Raw genomic sequence first — 24,655 nt, 5'->3', positions numbered from 1 at the left:
ATTTACTGATACTGCTAGCCTAAACAAAGCTTAACAGGATCGGTACAAACGCACAAAAACGGGATTAAGAAAGTGCTATCACAAAAAATAATCACGGTAACGCTGTGATGCACTACAACGCACACAGAGTATTTTCGATGGGGCCAAGGTGCTCTGTCGTCAGCACCGGCTGAAAAAGAAACAGCCCAGCAAATTACGGACAACAAAACGAATGTATAATAAAACTTGAATGCGTTTTTCATCCGGTCCAAGATATGTTTTGTACTTAATCTGTGGTCACCCTGGCGGCTCCCAAGCCCAGTTGCCCGACTACGGAACACAGGTAGCAGACTTTTTTGCGTGCAAAGTCCTTTCACTTTTTGAATAATAAAATTGATGATGATGATGATGGCGGGGGAGTCGAGCCGGCTAAGCGCACATTGCACGCGCCGCCTTGATAAAGCTGATCAGAGGCGGCGCGCAGGCAGTCGCTATTGGGCAGGAGATCGAACTAGGGGGCGCTCTGACCCGTTTGTTTTCCCCACGCTCGGTGTTTACTCAACGCAAGGTCTGTGCACATGCCGACAGGCCTTATGGGCATGTTCATGTCATCTTCCACAATAGAGCGCGGGGCATAGTTTAACCTAAAAAATACTAACAATCGACGAAGCGACGTTAAGTGCCGGATCTATCCTCAGAGAATGCGAGCTTGACCAACTTCGGCTTTTGTGCTGAGCTGGGACCGTGCATGCTGCATTGTTCATACAGGCCGTAGCGGAAACAATAGAGCCCCTCCTCCCCCTCACCGGAGAACACGAACACCAGCCGAACGCTGACGCCGCGTTCGGTTATGTCGGCCGAGCGCTGAGTCATTGTTTTGTTGTCCCCATCCGTGTAGTTGCAAAACTAACCGCTTGGGGCGTCACGGTCTGTCCTCCTCCCCAATACATGGACTCAAGCACCGCCGATGACGCGTTGCTTCTACGTTAATACTCTTTATCGTCCCGTTCTTGTTCAATTAAATGTAGTTCCCTGTTCTTGAAACTGTGGGCTCCGGTGTTATTCCGCCGGATCGGGTACGCAGCAAGGCAAACTGACCAGAAATCGTAGATAAGAACAAAAGTATAGCAAAGCACTGGTGACGACACAAACTGGCAAGGAATTCCATTCTGGAATAGTTCGTGGTAAAAAATACCTGTTTAAGTGCATTATTTTGCAGGAGCGGACACTAGGTGACAAATTATGCGATCGTGTTGCCCGTGATCGGAAGAATTTGTTCTTGTTATTTGTCAGCTTTTCGTTAACAATCAGGTATACGAATTTTAGTCGGTCCATCCGACGTCTAGTGTCGAGGTACTCAAAGTTGGCATTCTGTAAGAGCTGGCTTGCAGACCCAGACCATGCTGTAGAGATAAATAAACCAAACTGCCTTTACCTACATTTTCTCTTTTTTTTTTTCTTGGTGTGAGGTTCCCGACCTACTGCTGCATATTCAAGAATGGGTCTTAGGTAGCACTAATAAGCGAGCAACTTTGTTGATGGATTGGAGCGCCCCAGGGACCGTCTTAGAAAGCCGAATTTCTGAAACGGGCGTTGTGATATATAGTTAATGTGGTTGTTCCCATCGCAGATCAGACGAAATGATGACTCCTAGGTATTTGCAGGATTCAACTTTCGACAATGTCGCATCATCTATAAAATGTAAAAATTGTAAAATGTTTGTTTCTTTTTTTCACGTAATATTCATTAATACAGACTTGTTCGCATTAAGAGTATTTTGCCACTTTGCGCAAATGGCTGTACACACCACGCGAAACTTTTTTCTTCTCGCCTGGTATACGGCGGGAACAGGGGAGGGAGGGGAGGGGGCTTGGGTAAACACGTCTCAATGAATCACGCGCTAGCTTTTGTATCCTGTTTCACCTCATGATGTACCGCAGGAAAGGCTACAGACGCGAGCTCCTTGCTCTAGGGCATATTTCGGCGGCACAAGCTCTCGTGCATTAAAGGCAGCTGCCGACGCTATGAGCTCGCGCTTCTAGCATTCGCTGCGGTACAACATAAGGTGAAATGGTGTATAGCAGGCTTCGAAAGTAATTACATTAAAAAAAATAAGCAATACCGTATATAAAATGGATTGCCAAAACAGAATGCCGAAGCTGTGGCGTAGATCTGTGGTAACACAGCTGCTTCACACCCAGCGGATACAGGATCAAATCCAAAAAGCGGTGCGAGTACTTTTTTTTTTGTTTTTGTTAAGGATTTGGCGGTGTTGGCAACGTATTTTATTTTTGCAACTATCGCTGTAAAAGGTCAAATAAGTTGTCGACGAAACGTCGCAGGACGATAGGAAGCCAAGTTTACCACTAAGGTAACTAAATGGCGTGAGCTCTTCAGATTTTTGCGGCACCCCAGAGCCAACAGAAAGAGAATAGGAAATTGATTCACTCGTAGCAACATTCCGGATTTGATCCTAGTTCGCTGGGTGTGAAGTGGCCACCTTAGCGCAAAGTCACGCTAGCTTTTTTTTTTTTAATATTTTTATGACACGGTAGTTATTGTTATATAAGTACTTACATTCACTACGACGTTCATTCCATCGTACACGCACAGATGAGCACCAAGAGGATCTTATTTATGAACTCGCACACCGCATATAAGTTCGGCATCTTACACATGTGACCTACTCACGGAGCAGAATGTACAATCACAGTTGACAAATAATTGAAGTGGTCGTTGATACAGTATACGGCCCTCGCAAATGAACAGAATGACTATTGTTCAGAAATCGGGAAGGCCCAGACATCGAACATGAAGAACCAATCTGGTTGGCTAAATTCAGAAGCATAGACGCTCCTAACTTTTGCTTTCTGCGAGTCGGTCAATCATTCTAGACCGCCATAGGCTGTGAAGTCCTATAATAGCGCGAACATATGATACGGCATCATTTCGTTTTCTGAAAACGGAAGGAAGCACAGGCTGTATTAAACTTAAGGAAGAAAACGAGAAGGAACGGACAAACACAAACTTCCAACTGCCAGTTGGAAGTTTGTGTTTGTCCGTCCCTTCTCGTTTCCTTACTCAAGTTTAATTATCCATACCAACCCGCTCGTTCCGTCCTTACACAGGCTGTAATCTTTAACAATTAGGTCTTTCTGTAGTCTACGTCGCAGTACATCCCAGAATAAAAATGCGTCACTGCAATATATAAAACGAGATTCGATTGTTTCGGCCTTCTTGCAAAGTCGACAATTTACAGTCCAAGGTATAAACATTCCTTTTTTTGATGGTAAGTCTTGACAGGTAAAGTGGAGCTTTGTAATTTAAAGGAAAATATACTTGCTGACGGAGGTGTTCTCATTTTCTTAACTCATTTGAAAACACCGCTGATAGGGTCAAGTGCAAAACTGGTGTGATAAATCGGTATAGAGAAAATGCTCTCTGTGACAATTGCTCATAAAGTTCTTCTCGGTACACTAAACAAATACTCTAATGAAAAGCGTGTTTTAAGAAAGTCAAACGCATCAACCACCTCCTTCAAAAAGCCCCAAGGTCTACCGTGAAATGTTGAAGCTATTGAAACAAACAAAATGTTTAGGCTCTCGGCAAGTCGTATTTGCAGCACAGTTAAAAAAAAAAAAAAAAAAAAAAGAAACGTGAAATTAACTGGCGGATTGCCAAGTTCAAGAGGGGGGAAAGGTTATAATTTTTCAGGGGTTCCCATGTCGAGCACCACATGAAAGGTGCAAAAACCATATGAAACTTCCGTGCGCTTGTTCGAGCGCGGTGAATCATCTCCAGCACGTCCATAAGCTTGGAAACTAGAAATGGTGCTAACTGGTCGTCAATGTCTGACGCGCACTCTAGAACAGAAAGCGCGACATGGATATTTGTTTGGATAGCTCTGCCACGTATACCGCAAGTTTGGTGTGCTCCTCTTATTTTTTTTTTATTATTCACAGGTACTGCAGGCAGCGGAGCTGCCCAAGGAGGAGAGAGTTACAAAAATTGTGACACTAGCGGGCGCTCAGATGATTTAACAATTGTGCTTTCAATAAGCACTAAGGCTTTCAATTATCAGCTGAAATCTTTCGTTCAACATTTTAGCGTACATTTTATAATCCACGTACAGAGGGAAATTGGCCTTTAATTTTCTATCTTTTCAAGCAGTTCTTTTCCCTAGAGCAGTATATCCTTTTTTTTTTTCATGTGTGCCTTCTGAAAAATGTTAATCAGTACTGGACATATCTAATCTCGAAACTGTTTATAAAATTCTCCGCTAAAGTCTGTCAGGTCCAAGTGTTTTGCCTTTTGGTAGCGAGTCAACAGCGGCTGTGATTTCATTTAGAGTTCTAGGGCCTTTATTAAATTGTTGTCTTCCTCAACAAGCTTTGATACCAACGCTAACAGTTGTTCGACGCCGGACTCTTTACTATAGGTATTGGTTTTCCAAAAGTATCTGCAAAAAGTTCTGAAATTAATTTACAATTTCTGTAACTCAGTCAATGTACAGCCGCAACTTTTTGTTATTTTTTTTATCTCTACCATTTCTTTTGCTAATGCGTAACGTCGTTCATCATCTTGGGCTCTCTGTGTAGGCTGTTCAAGCAGAAAGCGCTTGTTCCGAGAACAAAGTAAGGCTCCTCGGTACTTCTGTTTCGTATTTATGAAGCTGAGCTTTTACTATGTTAACATCACCAAATCACGTTGTTTTTGCTTGTTTTCCAGGGCAATAACTGCCGATCTCTCATTTGCTAGGCTTTTTGCCTTCTGCTTAAAACTATCCCATTAAGAAAAAAAAAAAAAAGAAAAGCATGTTGACTACTTGTAGCGTGCCTGACAGAACTAAAAACAATTTTCTTTAGATTCTTCATCTCCAAGTAGTTTTACATTCAATTTTCGTAACTCCCACTGCCTGCGAAAAGCTCGTTCTCTCTCTAGGCCATAGCTCACTGACACGAGACACTGAACATAAAATATTACTGGTTTAACTTGGTACTTAATCATGGAGTCAAATATATTGCCTGACACGTAAATCCTGTCTAACCCTGCGTGAGATGCTTCTTGAAAAGTAGTGTACTCTATGGGGTCGCTCATTCGACAGGCAAAATCAACTAGATTGTGCTCTTGAAGCATGACCTGAAGATCAGTTGCACTAGCATCATACCCAGTTTGTCTGGCCGATCGGTCCTTTGTATTACACACACACTTAAAATCACCCATTACCGCTAAGTCTCTATGGGTGTCCAGTAGCGGTACCAGAAGCTCAAAGAACGAGCATCTTGACCTTTAAGTGTTTGGGGCATACAAGCAAATGAAGCGCCAATTCATAGTGAGAAAGTTAACGTCACAAGAAATAAGACGCCTTTCCAGATCAATGCCAATGGAAACAGATGTTAAATCAAGCTGTTTACGAAAGTAGAGAAAGCACTCGGCACAGAGACTTGCGGCATTGCTGACGCAGATTTCATATTCATTTACAAAAATCACTGACGATTCCCTTTTATACGAAATCCAAGAAGTTCCGTGTCGTGCCTATAGCATTACTGCTTCAGCTGTATTAATACCTTAAAGTGCGAAAACTCATTGAAAGCCTTCGAGAAGCCCGAGTAGGTCACATTCACCTGCCCGCGTAGGTTTAGAACCTACGAAAGATAATTTTTTCCACCAACTGACTGGAAGTCGAAAGTCATCTGCGGAAACCGTGTTGACGATGACTGAGCAAGTTATCTAATAAAAAAAAAAATGAAGAATTATGCGAGAATATAGCATGCTCTGATATTTGTCCAGTGGTGTACAAAAACGAAATTGATCGGTAATTTGCTACAAGCTGTTAAAGAAGACTGACACAAATTAGGCTATACCAAAAGGCATGTTTCGGCTAGTTGGCTGACCAGCATCTTGGTTTAAAACAGCGCGACCAAACAAGGGCCAAGTAAAGACAATACATCGTCCTTACTTTGTCCCTGGTTTGTCGCGCTGTTTCAGACCGAGATGCTATACTAAAGTTTAAATGAAGCCGGTCGCGACTGTTGAAGCAAATGGCTGTCAACAAGCTGCAAGGGAGTGAAAAGTGAACACATAGGGGCGTTTTCCTCACATTTCTTACAAATAGAGAGCTTCCGAAAGGGCGTACGTTGGTTCTACGTAGAAATGGCGTCTCTGACAGGTCGCAGACGGCACTAAAACATGGTACCTTTCTGAAGGGCTTGATCTTGGTGTGCATGATGAAGTTGAACTTGCAGAGCTCGCAGCAGCGCGTGTCGGACGACTTGATCCACTGCTGGAGGCAGGCCTGGTGCACGAACCGGAGGCTGCCGGCGCAGTAGCAGGGCGAGATGAGCGGATTCTCGGCGTCCGCTTCGCAGTGGCAAATGCGGCACATGTCGCCGTTGAGGCCGTTCGAAGAAGACCGCCGCCGCTGCTGCTGCTGGGGCACCTGCTGGGGCACCTGCTGCTGCTGCTGCTCCATGCTGGACACCTGCGGACACGTAGGGAGGCCATGTTGAACGGAAATGCTGCGCTACATTGGCCGTTACTGGTGCGAAAACAAGTGACGTTGACAACCTGCGAGCATCAAAGTATCCGTTAGCTCCAAACACTAAACCGACGTCGTTGCAGAGGTCCTCCAGCTGCAGAACACGCTACGAGTCATCGGAGCCTATTCAAGGCCGTGTGGGTTCCCGTGACCTTAGAGAGGAAGCGCAGTAAAACGCGGAAAGCGTGGTCACGTGGTACGTTCACACAGCTGGATTGATTGGCGGCCGGACGTAAGGAAAAACATCTGTTACGCGTGAATTCCGGGATCAGACGTACCGGCGTGATCACTGATCTCAGAAAGATCGAACGTGTTTGAAATAGCGGAGACGACGGACGAAAAGGGGGGCAAACACAAAACCGTCTCAAACGCAGCTGCTAAGCTTTAGTGGCACAATCGTCTCCATCTCCCACACACGTCTCCCGGCAATTTGCACACGTCCCCGTGTTCCTCCGCCAGGGCATCCAACGGCATCGACTCGTACAAAGCAGTGTAAATTTATACTTTCCTTCCTACATTCACCTAAAGACCGAACCTGGCCCTACCGTCGCACATTCGTACAAAGGCGCCTGATAAGACGCCCTTTGTATGCCTGATAAGACGACAAAAACAAGAAAACAATTACTTAAAAAAAGTTACAAAAACAAAACAAAACAAAAAGTTTTATAGTGTGATCGACGGTTGACTGACTGATTGTCTCCTTCGAGACACTTTTTGCACGACGGATGGATGGATCGATGGATGTTGATGGCTATACCCTGTATAACGAGCGGTAGCTTGCGCCCTCGAGCCTTTTTCTTTGCGCAAGTGTTGCCTGGAAAGCGTCTCCGAACGGTGTGTTTACCACCGTCCCCTTAAAAGTCTGGCTTTCCGCCTGATGACGTCAAAGTCGGGGTCACGGCGGTGGCACAGCAGCAGAAAAGGTTGCGGCAGGCAGATGCCTGTTCCGCTGCAGGTCGGAGACGCCGCGACGAGAGCAACACTCGCGTTCACTTGTACTTTTTGTTTCTGTCGGGCCTTGTACGCCCCACTGCCAGGATCTTGGACGAAACTCGTTGCCGTTTCGCGACCACCTTCGACGCATGGCCAGAATAGGGCGGTCGACACACCAGTAGAACGCGCGTTCCAGGCCGCTCCAGGCACCAGACCGTCTACATACAGAGATCTTTACAAACACGAATAGAATGCATATTCCCCATGTTCGAGAAAAAATTGCGTATCCGGCCGCGAGTAAAGGAGCAATTCCGACGCTTATTCCCCTGTCCCAATTGTGCGACGCAAGACGAAAAGAAGAAAAAAAAATAAAAAAAAAACGACAACATAATTTTTTTTGTGTACTTCCGTGAGGACTCTTCCGCGCAACACCTGCTCTAGCCATCACGGTCAGGGGAGGCGGTTGCGCATTGCACTCGTCTACCCGGAAGTCCCACGAAGAAAGCGCACGTGCGGGGACAAACTAGGTTTGCCCATACAAATAATAATTAAGGATACAGATATGCAACAGCAGCGCACGAACGAGGACGGCTTAGGACATGTAAACCAAGACGAGGTCGAACGCGACGTGCCTGACGACACCCAAACCGATCTGCGTTTTGCTCACAACACTGGGTGTGGGCTCTGGGCGTGCGCAGAAACCAGAATTGCGTCAAGGGGAGCGACTGCGCATGCGCCGTAACGACAGCAGCGCCACCGCTCCAGTATGACGTCAGAGTGGCGGTTTGGTGTGAAAACTAAACTTCACCTGATCACAAAATCCACAACACCTAAACGTTACTTCGAATTGCCTAAATTATATGGAATGGCCATTCACAGCAGACAGCATGGAAAACAATTAGCTCATAAACAACATTTAAATAAAAATAATATATACATTAAGTGAACGTGCAACGATGTTCGCGTGGAATGTTTTTCACTATACGCAAGCTTACTGGTACCAGTGGGACCCAAGTATACTCGCACGCAACACCACTCACAAATAAACTCCTTTGTTGAGGTATAATTTCAAGAACAATAGGGGCTTTTAGCAAACCGCTACCGGGTGATACGGTATCACTATCCGGGTGATACCGTAACTTAAAAGCAAAGGCTCCGGTAGTAAGGTGCGCGGAATACGGTAAAGGTTTCCTGAAAATCCTTAAAAACGTTTTTTGTTTTTTTTCGCGAAATTTGTTGACGGGGTTGGGGTCACAGTACCAGCTACGTCTACCACATGGCGGAGAAAGCCTGTACTCCGTTTCACCTTAGTATGTTGTACCGCAGCGGAGGCTAGAAGCGCGAGCTCATACACTCTTAGAAAAAAGGGTACGGATAGTCCTCCCTTACGGGAGGAACGGTCTTGTAACCTATGTTCCTTTAGAAAGGGAGAAACCTTCGTCCCTGACGCAGGGGAGCAAAGTTCCTCCGTCGCTTGCATCTCAATATGGCGGCCCCGAACCGAGCAAATCGAGCCCAATAAGGCTTAACGAGGACGCTACGTCTCTTGTACGGGACGAGAGCAGCAGCAAATGAAAGCGTAACACGAGCTTTCCGCAAACTGTGTTTATTTCCGAAGCCGGATTCCCCCCATAGGTACAGAAACCTGCGTTTCGAAAGCAGTTACTCAGTCTTCTCGTCGACAGCACTGCGATGTTAAACGGAGACAACCGATACCCAGTTACTTCGCGCACTTTGCGTCTTACCTTTGGTGTTCCTCGAGTCACAATTCCTTCGTCAACCACACATCACGCAGAAGGGCAAACTCACTCCGCGAAACCAAAAGCCGCTCTCGAAAGAACGAACTCGAAGCCGCTGTTTATCGCGTAGCGTAAAAGAAGGTTAAATCGCTAGCCACCAGATGGCGGGGTCAAGTAGAGTAATTGCAAGTAGCTAGGCTAGGTGGCGCTAGGTACCGCCCAATTCATGTTCTAGAAAAAAAAATTTGCTTCTCACAGGCCACTACTGCGCTTGAGGACCCTCTACCATACACACATGACACCCATACACTTATTACAAGTCCCCATACACTGATTACAAGCATCAGGTGAACATACATTAAGCACATGCACTGCACACACAAATATCTATACAACGGAACACCACACTAACCCGAACACTACACCCGTGCTCTGCGTTTCCGTCTTTTATACTGGTCGTTTTGAACGTGCGGAACTTTTCGGTGACTGCCTAAGCAATAAAAAATATTCCCAGCATGTTGATTTTTTCCCTGCAATGTCATACCTTTGAGAGTATTTTGAATGGCTCAGGGGTTGAATCTCTTATTAAAAAGTAAACGCTCAATCATGCCGTAATTCTTTGAAAGCCAATAAATCAAGCCGCTCCAATGCGGTTCGAAGCCATGAGTTTGTTTCCCCACACGGCACGTCGTAGCTTGTATTTCTATTTGTTTTTCTATTTGTGCTGTTCGCGCAAAGCTGCAATTACCGTTTGAATTAATCTCTGTAGAGCGGATATTCAGTCAGCTGCAAGTGATGCTTCACGGACTGAGAAATTGCTTTTCGATCAACTTGAATGCAGTCGAAGCCGCGACTTGCGGCAGGTGTTAAGTGTACGGAACTACGCCGTGGCGAGCCCGAAAACTTCTAGCGCTCATCCCAGCGCGCCACGGAGGGCAGTTTCTCCAGCAACCGTAGTATAATTAAACAGCCAAATAAAGGGTAGTTTTTTTTTTTCCCGATTTTACCTACTATTGTTTTTAATGCCGACATTCTATACTGTAAATATACGTACTTTACGTCACGATTTCGTACTGTTCAGTCCTTGCCCCTGAGCGCAATCGCTGTCGGGGACGAGACAATTCCGACAGTCACATTGGCCACTGTACGATAGGAGCTTCTACTGTTCAGACCAGCGTTCCCAAATGACTATCCGCACGTTGATCGATTGCACGTAATCCCTCAAGTGGTATTAAACTTTTTAATGTAAAACGGAATGTCAACCTGCGACACGCCGCCCCCTCCGATCACAACCCGACCAGCGGCAACAATGCCCAACAGTTTACGATCTCATCTTGTTACACCACTGATACGCGAACACATGGTCACATCGGCGATAATTCCAGTCTTCTGTTCACAACCCAACACTGTCATCACGATGTTGCAGCTATGTTGCTGACACGCACAAACACAAAACCACGTTGAACGCCGGTTGCACTCGGCATCGGAAAACAGAACCGAACTCAGGGGGGAAGGCACCCAGGCAGCCGCCAGCAAAGCCTGCATGCCTGTCTTGGACGCAGTTCCTGCAGTTTCCATAACGTCGAAAACGTCGACACAGTTCCGCGTGCTTTCGCTACTGTAGTCTGTAGTGCTGCAGCCTGCAATGGTTGTAGTTCCGTCAGTTCCGTGCCGCGCGAGTCACGCAATCCGGAGACGGCCATCCCCCAGTGTACGTGGCGCTGCTGGCACTGCTCCGGAACTTCGCTGTTTCTAGCGGCTTCGTTTGCTCGTTTGATAAAATTAGTGATAGAAACGTCAATGCAACCGAAATGTTCTGGACGTTTAAACTAGAAGACGGAATTACAGGCGGCCTTCGCTGCTGCTGAAGCTCAATCAACTCAACAGCTATTTATTAAACAACGTGCGCGACCTGCTCGAAAAACGAAACTGAAAGACGATGAGTCGGGAGGGCGAAAGCTTTCTCCCGTCGGCCTGGAGAAGGAGAAAAACATTTCGTTCCTCCCCTTTTCTCGTGTCCGCTTGGGGGCGCGTCGGTAGAAGGGAGGAAGGCGCGCCGTTGCTACTTTTTTCCTCCATTTTTTCTTAGAGTGTAGCATTGGCAGCTGCCCTTACAGCACGAGAGCTTGTGCCGCCGAGATGAGCCCTGAGCTAGAAGCTCGCTCCTGTAGCCTTTTCTGCGGTACATCATAAGGTGAAACAGAGTATAGCACGCAACATCTAAGCTGAGACAGCAGCCAATGCCGCAAGCACGAGCGCTCGCGGTCGCTGCTTTGAAACGTTCTTCCGCAGAACGAGCACTCGCGCTAGAAACGCGCGCGGGAGCTCGCGCTTGTAGCTTTGGCTGCAGTCTCAGCTTAGATGGGTCAGGGCATGGAGAAAATAAATTCTTAGATAACTGTGGCATTGGAACCCCCTACACTTCGCCTCACCTTGGCATGGACTAACTGCGAAGACTGTGCAAGCACGACCGGCTAGCCTTGACTGGAGCACTCGATGCACGAGCGCTCGTGCAGCCGCCGAGGCTTCATACAAAGCAACTAGATCGCGCTTTAGGCACGCGCTGCTGACAATAGTCCATTCTAAGGTGCGACTAAGTATATAAGTGTAACTATATATAGACCGTTCTAATGTTTACAAAATGATCAAAATCTCAGTCCAGCGTGCGATAACAGTGTGATCTTCATAGCCCAGCACGTGTGTTCGTCGCTTCGGAAAGCGACCCAAGCACGCGCCATACGCACGAACACTCAAAATGGCACGAGCCACACGCTCTTTTTTTTGGAAAGGTCTATGTATCGTTCGAGCCCCACCCCTGCCCGTTTCGATCTGGATGAGCATCGTACCGGCGTGCGGTCGTGTATCACTACTGCGTGATGCACGTTAAAGACCCCAGGCTAGCGGCTGTACCGCACTGGCTAAATTTCTCATCTACAGCTGGGAGACTCGTCGCCCCTGTGAGACAGACCAAGTTCTAGGCTGTATAAACACACACACAACCCAATTTTTATGTATCGAATTTGTTTTGCCAGAAACGCGATAGTTTTGTGGATAAATTAGATGCAATAGACCTATTGCTATATTACCTAAGCATCAAGGAGAATGCAGGAATTAATGCTCACGCGCCGCACGTGCTGGCCTCAGCAACACTGTAGCAGCACTAACATTTCTAAAGCAAATGCCTATACTTTGTCGCATACTTAGCGTACAACACTTTCAAAGCTACTGGCGCGAGCGCGTGGCTTCATCTATGGTTTTGTTTGCGCGAGAACGCGTTCAAATGATCAACGATATCAAGCCCCACGCTTCGCGCCAGTAGCTTTGACAGCGTTGGACACTAAGTATGAAACAGAGTATAAAACAAATCGCATCTTGCACGCGCGTTCGTCAACGCTTTATTTTGGTGATTTACCTAGAATCTTTTATACGGCGAAGGCGTGCACGTGTGGCGCGTGGAACACCAATCCCTGCATTCTCCTTGATGCTTGGGTGATGTAGCAAATGGTCTATTGTAGAACCTTGGGACCGCCCACTGAAGAAGGCCGTCATGAATGGTAACGTAACCAGCGTCATGTCTCCATATATTTCATTATTCCATAGTGTCCACAACAGTGGGGCGGCGCACTCCAACCATCCACTTGCACGCTCTCCCAAACTTGGTGCTCTCTGCCCTCTCGGTCTTCGGCCGCTTCGTCGGCTTCGTTTTTTCATTTCCTTACCGCGTGGATCCTGGCTTCGTCAGAGTCTTCTGCTTTCCAGGATTCCGACCTGCTTGACAGCGATTATTAGGAAGAGTTGTTTGAAGCATTCTGACTTTGATCCGCTGGCGACCTGCAGCTCCAGTGACAGCGGCGAGAGCGCTGCGGAGGACGACGACGAGATGGGCGATGACGCTGCTGAAAACGCTCAGCCGCGAGGTCTGGAATGGTGCGTGTTGACGTGTGACAGTGCTCTTATTTCACTATGAGTGAGAGTGACGCCGATGGTAAAGCTTCACTGGACGCCATATTTGAGGCCGATGTTTAGGGCGCATGCTCAGAACGAGCTCACATTAACAGGCTGCCAAGATTGCCAATCTTGATGGTGCGGAATGCACGTTGCAGAAGGACTGTGGAAGCTCGCATTTAGCACGCGCTCAGCAAGAATAACAGGGTGCTCAACTAAGCGATCCCAGTCACGTTGGTCACGTGGGTTCAGACACCATTATGTGACTGCTAAGGGCTGGTTACGCCGGTAGCCCTTAGGAGTCACATACTGGTGTCTGAAAGTCACATAATGGTGCCAATGTTGCCTGGTCTCCAGATGCAAAGGATTGAAATTAAGAAAAATTATATATATATATATATTTTTTTTAAAATTAATAATACTCTAATAATGGGGAAAATTAGTGTGTATACCAGGTGGTAACCTGTGCGTGTTTCATACCACGAGCCTTGGTTAATATTTATGTCTTGGCCACTTTAAAGGTGAACAGAGTATCCACTGGCTAAATTTCTCATCTACAGCGGAGAGATCGGACGTCACTTGAGACAGACTTTGCTTCTCGTTGACTCGAAACATCCACACAACAGGCCGGTTCACACACACATGCGCAGTGCCGAATCAGCGCAGGGAAACGGCACCGATGCAGCCCCGAGTTGCACGTTACCTATCGCCGATGTGGTTTCACAGCGGCGCACGTGGCTAATGCCGTCGTGCTGTTCAACAGTGGTGAGCGGCGATACAGCGTCGATGCATCGCTGCTAAACCGTCAACTCGGCACAACATCAGCCCCGCATCGACGTCATTTTCAGCGCCGATTCGGCGCTGTGCGATATGTGCGAACAGGCCTTTACACTGAAGGGGCACCGAACGTAATATAGATAAGCCTAAATAATGTTTCACTGTTTTCCAACCCAGCACAGAGACAACGACAAAAAAAAAAAAATCTTGTTCATTATAGACGATTGCAAACAGGAAATCTGACCGCCGCCATGTTCCCGCTCGCGTGAGAAAGCATTTGAAATTGCAAGCCTGCCAAATCCAGCTTCACGCGCATGCTTCACGTGCTTGAACGCACGGGGCACCAGTCGGGACGCCACGCTCGCAAAACGTGTATAAAACCTGCACCGGAAGGGATGAATGGGAATCGAAATACGATTTTTTACCTACAGCATGCAACTTTTTTTTTTCGTAATTCCTACTGAATATTGATCGAACATCCGTTTCAAAATAAACAAAATTAAAAGGGCCTGCACGCAGCAAAAAACGTCATGCATGAAATTACTACACCCCAAGTGCCATTCGCAACGATTCAGTTAGGCCCATACCTGAGTATGGGCAATGCTCACGCACACATAATTCCTGGATACAGGGTATTTGCACAGCGAATGCTGCCGAGTATATCGCGTAGGAAGAGGAGAAAACACGAAACAGCAAAACTCATCGAAAAGGTTAAAAAAAGAAAAGAAACACACGCGTAACTCGGAAGCTTATTTTAAAGAAATTATAGCTTTTTCCGAAGCCGCATGATGTTTCCATACTTCAAAAATTCCAAAGATTAAGAAAGGGCAGTTAGGCGAGTTCTCCACTCGCTATAAATCCCGTGCGCTGTTTACTGAACTGCGAACAAGGCGGAAGTATGAGAAGCCAGACGTCCTTTTGGGCATTTGGATGGACGGATCAACGAACCTGCGAGTGCGTAGCGGTCGCCGATCCCACTCTTACTGCATTTTTAGATAACATATAACGAGCGACTACTGTTTATAGTTTTATTTTAAATCTCACCAATCGAATTCTGACTCACGTTCCATAAAGGCGATAAAGTCTATAGACTTGTTTCCAGACGCGAGGCGATCGTGACTCAAAAAGAGCGCCCATGACTGTGCCTTAGAACAGGAGGTAGGGGGTGGGGTGGTGGGGGGGGGGGGGGGGGGGGGGGGGGCGTTTGCACATCTAAAGCATTTCTCACGCTAACGTGCGCACGCGTATAATATGGTTCGTTGACAAAAGCAGAATTTCAAAGTTTAAAACGCATCATAGATGGACGACGAGAATAATCTAGAATATTTAAAAATAGCGACGATAAAATGTGACGTAGCGACGCTCTGCATTGAAACGCTTTCCATCGGCGAAATGAATCCAACGAATTTGACGAGCTCCCACATCACACACAAGAATAACGATTTTTGTTCTCAAGTTGACGAAGTTGTACACCATGAATCTCTCACGTGCCGTTGTCATCGGCGTCCGCGTCCGCTATGTCGGCGGGTTCTTGAGTTCCAGCAGGGTATAGTTCCGGAAGTAACACCCTGTCGTCCCCGAGTTGTGAGCCAAGTCTAGAAGAACTGCAGTTGCGGGTTTTCGGGAGAATCTTGACGACCCGGTTTGGAGTCGATCATGCTGCAAGGTGATGGCGTCGTTTCCGAAACCGCCGCGCGCCTACCGACGCGGAGGCGAGAGCTCATCAGAATGGATACCGGCATGCCATCGGACGCCACAAACATGGCTGTGCCGACACACACTTCCGCACATTCTCGCTCGGATATATATACGCCCAAAAACAAAACAGCTATGTAGGCTGCCACAAGAACAAAGGGATATAGAGAAGAACGCAGACGCGCCCAATATTCAACGACCTGTCTCGTGCGCACGAGTATATAGTAGAGGAACGTCGGACGAAATCGAGTGGGTCGGTGTTTCACTTTCACCGTATACACGAAAAAAAAAAAAAAAAAATACGCGCCCCTTTTTGTTTTGTTTTTTTTCACGTTTGTTCGTTTCCCGGAACGTGCTGGGTGGTTTCCGCCGAGTCGGAGCTCTCGTTTCGAGCGCGATGTAATTAAATTACGACATATCGCTGAAACGAAATCGTACGAACAATGTCCGACGGAGGCCTTCCGTGACGTAGAGCATCCGCCAAATTCGAATTGTCGTCACGTTCGTCACGTCGACTCCGTTCAGCGAGTTCTCTCGTTTGCTGACACGCTATACGCATTAGCGGCTATAGCCACAGATCGGCAGGTTAAATACGTACGCGTCTCCGAGACGGCGACTTCTTTAACTCGTACCTTTGGTCCGAGGGTCCTCGAGGCGATGGGATCCCTGCGCCTTGTCCGGCCCCAGTATATATAATGCGTGCGCGGACGACTCGCCGCTGACGGGGCCAGAGCCGCGTTTCCAACCCGTCTTCGCTGGGTTGCTTTCGTGTGCGCTCGCGTCGAGCCCACAGCTGGCAGACACTGCAGACTGATACCGACTGCTGCGAGCACCCCGAGCGGTCACGATGGCAACTGGAACCGTCGCATAGAGTGGAGGACGCGAAGCAAGCCGCAGCTGCCGCGTGCTGGAGCCCGAGTATTATTATTATTATTATACGCGGACCTGCGCGCGGAGCCAGCGAAAAACACACTCGAAAATGCTCGTTGAACGCTTTAATACGTGGTAATTAGGCGGGTATATTTGGGCTTAAATTGTTTTGCTGCAGCGCCGTCTGTGCGACGTCAATCAAGCATGGCTACGGGGGCCGCACCGCCACACTTGTTACGATACGCGCCTTTCTGCCTGCGTGCCGCTGGCTGCTTTCACTTCGACTGCGACAGACAGTACCGTTATACACTACCTGAAATTGCGGCTGTTTTGCGGATTATCGGCGTCACACCGTGGGCGACGGTTGCTACAGGTACAGCGCACGTGCCGGCACAAGCGTCACTAAATCGATAGAGCAATGAAAAGAAACAATAGCGTTTACACCGTTTACGGTTAGACCCCGGGGGCAAGCAAATTTAGCGGAAAGGAGGGGGAGAGGCAGAAAAAGCGACCCCCCCCCCCCCCCCTCTTCCTTACCCCACCTGAAGCCCCAAAAACGATTTAATAAAAAAAAAAGTGCGTACGCCACTTCCTAATTATAATTTTATAAAGAAATGCATTGTTCTTGGTGAAATTAATGGATGAAGAGCGTGTTGGTGCGGGTCAAGATTGAAGAAAGAATAAACATGTAAATATGTCCGTTGCTAGTCCAAAGCTATGGTTGCGTCGTCTTGGTCCTACATGTCTAATCTTGCTTCAATCTTGGTGAAATGACGTCATATCTGTCCGTGACATGCAATCTGTACGCGACGGTATGCCATCTCTTCGCAACCCTGACTTAATCTGTTGGTGTCAGTGGCCAATACGTATTCTGTTCTAAAGTGTGTTGTGAGCAAAATTAAAAAAAAAAAAGAATACCGAAGTTAGCAACGCCAGCGGCAATATAAGGACAAGACGCCTGTCTGTCTGTCTGTCTGTCTGCCCAGCATCAAGCTTATCGAAAATGCTGGCACCGTCTCTCGATCGCTATTTGGGAACACAATTTTCGTTCACTCACCAAATTTCGTGGGCAATTTTTAAACTTCAATGATCTGTTCGGAACAAGAGAATACACAAAGGCGAGGATGTCCAAAACACTTGCCAATAATATGAAGCTCTTTGACCAAAAATGTATTTAATTACAAATATAAATAAATTCTTTCGAGAAGAAAAGTTTTTAAATACGGAATGCGTATACAACGTGTTGTCATCTTCGAAATATTTTTACAAATGCGTTTATTTTGGTAACCACAGTTCGACGTCTTAAACTTAATTGAACAGAGAGTGGAGTCCATCGACGATCCCGCGCTCAGAACAAAATTGTAGCTTTAGGAATAAAACATGTTTGCCGTAAGATAGGGAAATACATCACCGATAGAAAGTATAAAAAAAGCATTATAGTTGTGCAAGTTTAGTGCCCGCTCAATTGCGAAGGTTCAATAAAACACCTAGTACCTCTTCAGATAGACGATCCTCAAACATAAAAACACCCGAAAAAAAAAAAAAAAAAGTTCATAATTCTATTTTGCTCATGCGGTAATTCTTCTCTTCTTTATATTTGTATATCTATCAAACAGCGATAACATTCATGAAATTGACACAAATGATACAATCGCGAAAAGAGTGCTCAAAATTGTATTCGATAAAAATACATTTTCTGATGTGTATTTAGATACGGGATACAAAATACTCAAAGTATTTTATATACGTTACGTACTGCCTATTCCTGCATAAAGGTTAGAACTAATTTATAACTACAGTTTTACGAAGAAACTGACGATATGTACGCACCATACTAACCACTCATTCCTACCGTCGTTACCTGGATAGTTAATTAGCAGAGCTATTTTATAACGTTGGAAAACGTTATTTAACAATAAGTAAGGCTGGCGCGCAGCTAAAATAATTCGATGAATGTTTTCACTGCGTAATTACGGAAAGCGATTGTCGAAATGGTTACAGCTACGGTCATGAACGTTCAGACTGGTGTTGAAATTAAAACTGCCGAGAGTCCAGCTCACATATACTGAGAGTAAAATAAAATGACATGCGTATAGTCACCCCCTGATAGAGTATAATAAAACTAGTCCGGGATAGCGAAGGTTAAATAATCGAAGCATTAAAACGACCTCTCTGATCATGATTATTAGTGCTTGAAAATTGGAAACAGCCGCTACCAGACACCTGAATTGTTTCAAAAATCCCTAGGACGTTTTGGCGAATGAAACGACCACATAGCAGGCGGTAGGCAAATAGACAGCGTTGAAATATTTATTCCACCTATTGTTATGAAGGCCGATCGTGTCGGTGTCGAATTTTTTAAGCATTGTCAGTTCAGGTCAACACCACGCTACAAAAGACGCTTTAGAGTACTGCCGGTGCTAACTTAATCTTACAACAGAAATAGAAATCGCATGAAGAAAATTACCGGACAGAAACCCTTCATACGGTAGCGTGAATCCCGCACATATATCAGCAATCTCAGTTCCCTCGGGTCTGCTTTGTCAGCGAACGAAGAACATTTTGATAAAATAAAGGGTGGAAAACACTCTTTGTGCCAAATTTTCTAATTAGTTATGGTTTATGTCGTCCCGTGGTAATTTCCGATCCTTCGAACGGACTAGCACTTTGTAGTCACATTTCCAGCGACGCCGCTCCGCACGCGAACGAAGATAAACGTTCAAGATGGCGGAGCGTTCCCCGTGTTGGCCCGCCGTCATGGCGGTGTTGTGATGCCCGAGTCCCACTAGAGCGACAAACAGAAACAACCGACAGCGACAAGCTCCAAACCAGAGCCTTTCACGATTCGACACGCTTTGTAGAATAACGAGGCCATGCTCAAACACGAGCATCATGCACGCGAGGGTATCTTTGGCAGGCTTGCAATCACTCGTGCTTACTTCACGAGCATTGAACGACTAAACGCCTGCCAAAGGTATCTTAGCGAACATGCTGGATGTGTTTGAGGCTTGTCCGTGTCGTTTTTTGTTTTCGTTTTCTGTTTGTCGCTCTAGTAGGACTCGGGCATGACAGGGCGGAGGGACAACAAATCGGCCAATACTGTTGTCAGGCGGCAGGAACATGTTGCCAAACTGGCCGCGATGTGACACGGTTGCCGGAAACACGCTTTCCTCGTGTTACCAGATAGAGTTGTCCAACTGTTTCCTCAATGTGACAGGGCCTTTAAGGCCCCTCCGCACAGTTGCCTCTGAGTGCGTTGCGTCGAGAAACGAAAACGAGTTACCGGCACATCTGTGCTACGTAAACGTGAAATTCAATTCAAGGAATAGCTTGGCACGCGACATAAAAAGCAGGGATGTTCTGGTTTCTCGCAGCCGCAATACAGTCAAACGCACTCAAGCGCTCCCAAACGCAACTGTGTTTAGGGGTCTTTGCGTCTTTATCTAGATATTTTTCTTTTCATCGACGGAAATCAGCGCAATGTCAACGATGTTGGTTTATAAGAATGCGACGACTCCAGGCATCCATTGCTAAATTAACACATACAATCGAGATATATATATAGTTCGCAAATGATGGCAAGTAGTCAAATATTACAACTCGTGACGTCACGGCGAAAAAACATTATGGGCGTGACGTCACGAACGGAAACCAAGAGGGCGCCAAGGAGTGTCGGCTATTTTATTTGAGCGAGACCTTTGAACAGCGTGAGCCTGGAGACGTGGGTGGTTCAGCTTTGTTGTGATGCGCGCTTATCGTGCCAGGAGACGTCATCATCGTCGGCATGCGAAGGCTGTAAACGCCGCGGACATAAAAACATGTATACATAGAAAGCATTCTTGTTTTACGGTCAGGGCCGAGACCGCCAGATAGAGAGAGATCTAGAGTGCACGTCGAGTCCAACTTGGCGTCGCAGAATTCACGGCCAGCGACTCGAAAACGCGGCCCACGCGAAGGACGATGCGGGACAGCCGTGTTTTCCGCGCTTATCGGAGACAACACGCGACCCGTTGATAAACGAGACAGACAATTAGATAGCTTCGCCAACCGGCAAAGTGCCCAAAAGGTCGATGTGAAGATTTTCGAATAGCTCCGAATAGACAATCGAATAGCTCCGAGAGTGAATTTCCCAACCAGAGCACCGCAGCTTGTTTTGACGGACATTGGAGTCGGAGAATCGAACGATTTCTCCCACATTCAGTATATCCCTGTCGCTTCTAGCCACCGAAAGCTGCTAAGGACGAGACATCAAATCGTCCGAGCTCGTGTAGCTCGGCCGGTTTGATGTGTGTCACAGCTCGTGTAGCAGTGACACACCTACATCGTCAAACTGTCTTCAAGCCCTTGTAAAAGCCAAAACACTATAGAGATATGCCAGCTCGTCTTCTTCACCCCCCCCCCCCCCCCCGCCTCCTTCTCGCCCCTTTGCGTAAACTCAAGCGTCTAGAACATCGTCAACGCCCGCTTGTCGAGGGCTCCGACCCTAGGAAGTTAGGGACAAAATCTCCGGATGGCGAAATCGGCTGACCAAGCGGTTCAAATGGGCCCTTTCCTCTGTCACCCACAGTATAAAATATTCCATTCCAATCGGTTCCTACAGTGCGAAGAACCCTCAAATTCTAACGCCAGATCCTGACAGGTCCGAAGTCAAGTGGTCTAAAAGACCCTTACCTTGGCCTAGGGCACGCCGTCCCTGGGACAAGCAGCTGACCGCCGCGGCGAGGCCCAAGGGCGATTCATGCGTCCCGCATGGGCACTCGACGGCCGCACCCACCGACGGCAGTTGGGACCTGGGGTCCTCCGGCCTGCTGACAGACGTCCTCGGCGCGGCCCCTTCAGCCCAAGCCCGGAGTCCGGACGAGGCTCGGGGCGGGAGCCCTGTCTCCGTGCGGATCGGCCATCTTGCTCCGGCGGGAGGGGGGGGCAATACGGACGGAGCTTCGATCGATAGCTGCATGCGGAAGTCGGCCGGCCTCTCCGGACGCCGCTTCGTACTCGGCTTATCTGGCTTCACCGCGCATCCCGTCAAGCCACGCACCGTCAGCGTGCACGGCGGGCTTCAGTTCATTGTGCGTGGGTCCTATCACCGACTGCATTGAAGGCCAAGGTGGCGTCTGCTCTGCCCCTCGACTCCGTCTTGGGCATGACAGCCGGCTTTTCTTCGGCGCAGGGAGCCTGGTGTCGCACGCAGAAATGGAGGGAGACGTTGACTCGCGTCTGCATGTGAGCCCTATCTTCTAGAGATAACTGAAACACAGAGATCCCATCTGGGCTCGCGTAAGTCAGCTGGGACCATAGGCGGGTGCCCAACTGCAATTATCTCAACTAAAAAAAAAAAAAAAAAGAAAACCGGAAAAGTTATGTTACAACTACATGGATGGTCTTATTACTTGAGGGAAGCGACCCTGCTGAGCTGGTGTAATATGCCACTACGTATATAGTTTCTTCCAGCGATGCACCCTCATGTCAGCTTGCAGTCCGTGCAGGCCTCTTGACTTCTATGGGCGTATGGTTCAAATACGAACTCCGGTATGTCGAAGTATTCGTAAGGCGTGGTAAAATATCGATTTCATGTAGTGGCAACTAGCTTTCGAATGATGCTTGTGACTCAGAAGGGTGCCTAGAACAGCCAGACATTGGTATTCTTCACAAAAAAAAAAAAAAAAAAAAAACATCCAGACATTATAAAAACATATACGAGGCTATGAGCCAGTGACTCATACCTCAGCTTCAAAGACAACATGGGAAGGAGCCTTTATGACGCACGGAATACATGCTTTAACAATTATGTAGATTGCTTACATCAATTCGAAGTGTGTGCCCCCGTGCTTCGTTGCGCATTTGACTGTACTGCTTCTGAACCTTTTATTTTATTTGTACCTTGTGATCATTGCTTGAAATAGTACCTTTCGGTTTTTGTTACAGATTGCTGACATACGCAAGTCATAACTCACGACTGCTGCGGTTTTTTTTTTTCGTGTGTGCGTGCATGTATGCGTGTGTGTGTGTGTGTGTTTGCAGCGCGATGTATGATGAATGGCTAAGAGCGCCTCGTCTGGCGGAGTTCGCCCGCTATGCAAGACAGATTGTATCGGAATAAAGAAACTAATTAAACAAACAAGCCTCCTATTTAAAACGAGAATCCTGCCTTACGGCACCGTTTCCAGTGTCCCAATATTAACCAGAAGGCACGCAGCACCGTACACCTTTCGGGCTCCGCCTTGTCGTTCTAGAAAAACCGCAAGAGAGGTGCCAGAGAAACGCGGGTCTACGCTTTTGGCGCAAATCAACAGAGGAACACTCTATACACGTGGCTTGAACGTGACGTCATTGCACCATATGCCGGGGGTCATTCCTATTTGTTCCTGCCGAGAAGAACAAAGTCGTTGGTGTGTGCTGAAGAAAAGAACGCGCTCAGCCACGAGGCCACCACAATGACCGCTGCCTGATGCGACGTCGGTGCAAGCCACGTATAAGGGAGCGGTGGAAGTAAATATATCCCAGCGCCTACACGGCGCGTCCTTTTGCAAGCTTGATGGATCGGGCGCCTTGTCCGTTTCTTGAAGGCCGCACTGCTAATGTATCACATTGTAACGGGCGGTAGATTGCGCCACCTAGCCTAAGTCTTTTTTAAACTTAGGCTAGGTGGCGCAATCTACCGCCCGCTACAAAGAGTATAGCCATTAACATCCATCCATCCAGTGTACAGACACTGTCCGAGGCATGTTTTTTTTTCCTCGTATGAAGGTCACAATGGCCACGCTGAAACCGTCTCATGTTCCAAGCATAAACATTCTTCCAACATGCTCGAGTCATGCCCGCAGACGATTCCGTCATGTCTGCAGCGAACTCTATACGTTTTGTACGATGTATATATGAGCAGAATGACTGCGGCTTTAGTCTTCCCAATCCCAACCTGCGGCGGGTTCCAACCCAAAGGTCGATGCAGGCGTCCCGCTGTTCTGGGCCACCATCTCGGTACAGATGCGGCCCCGCTCGAGCACGGCTCCGCGTCGTAACACGTCGCCTGGGAGCGGGCCCTAGTTACCATTCAGGCCAGCGTCGTTCGGGTGAAGTGGGACACCCCTACGGTCAGGGACGACAGCAATCGGGCTTGCGCAACGCCGCACAGCGAAAGTCGGGAACGGGAACGCCGCGGCCCTTCACTCTCAATACTACCACGCGATGACCAGTTCACTGGGTAGGTCGTGCATGGTCTGCTTGTTCCGGGTCGAGAAGCCGTATACGCTGCCTTGGTGCTAGAGGTCTTCGCCTGGAGGGTTTGGTGGACCAACCTCTCTCCACACGTTGGACGCCGTCAGCGAGTAAGCTGGCCGACACTGTATACGTCAGGACCGATTTAAAGTACTATATAGACTAGTGGGTCGAAATTCCTGCTGTGTGCGTGGTCAGAAAACAGCCGCACTCAACAGGAAACGTTTGGTGCATGGCCAAGCCCAAACGTTTTGACAATAAATAAATAAATAAATAAGTATTCTGCACTGGAACGCTAACCACAATGTGCAGTGAGTGTTTCCACGTCAGATCATGCAATGATGGTCCGGGTCATATTTTTGTTTTTATATTTATGTAAAAAAATACATGTTAAAGCCATGTTCTTGGGAAGAGCATTTAGCTATATGTGCGAACGCCGTAGTTAATTTGCTTCAGTAGATATACAATTTCGAAACTCGGAGTGTGGAGGTTGCCAAGGTTTCGATAAGGTACTTTGCAGAGCCGTTAATTTCACACCGAAGCATGCTCGTAGTAATAATGTTTCTACTTATTTTTTTATAAATCTTTACTACATCTACACAGAAGAATGAAAATTACAATTAAAGATTTAAATGTAAAAGAATCAACGAAACACGTTAAATAAACACGTTTTAGAGACCCATTCACAAATTATTTACCAACGAACTGCAACATATTAAACGACGCAAAACCGAAATAATAATGTTTAAATGAATTTGAGAAAAGTAGCCATGGCTAAGCATATTTTCCTCATATTCATTTAAACTTGGCATGTGGCATTCGAACCACGGACATTGCAGTGACTCGTGTTTGCACACTGTCTTTTGTATGATGTGTGATCAGTGTGGAGCTCGGCTTTACGCTGCCTCCAAGACCCCCCCCCCCCCCCCCCCCCCCAATCCCATCCCTACACCTTTTTCAAAAC

General features: G+C 47.2%; 1 protein-coding gene across 1 annotated transcript in view; it reads right to left on the bottom strand.

The window, feature by feature from the left end:
- The window catches only part of LOC8034307 (E3 ubiquitin-protein ligase MARCHF8), a 106,088-nt gene that overhangs the window by 1,979 nt on the left and 79,454 nt on the right, over positions 1 to 24,655 (bottom strand). The window contains exon 2 of the mRNA XM_042292341.1: positions 6,176 to 6,460. Coding sequence (XP_042148275.1) covers positions 6,176 to 6,460 — 285 coding nt within the window. The remainder of the gene's footprint in view (positions 1 to 6,175; positions 6,461 to 24,655) is intronic.

This window comes from Ixodes scapularis, unplaced genomic scaffold (genome assembly GCF_016920785.2).
Source record: "Ixodes scapularis isolate PalLabHiFi unplaced genomic scaffold, ASM1692078v2 PGA_scaffold3__209_contigs__length_174095766, whole genome shotgun sequence".
Taxonomy (NCBI): domain Eukaryota; kingdom Metazoa; phylum Arthropoda; class Arachnida; order Ixodida; family Ixodidae; genus Ixodes; species Ixodes scapularis.
Note: the sequence above shows the minus strand (reverse complement) of the source record. Positions and strands in the feature narration are given on the sequence as shown.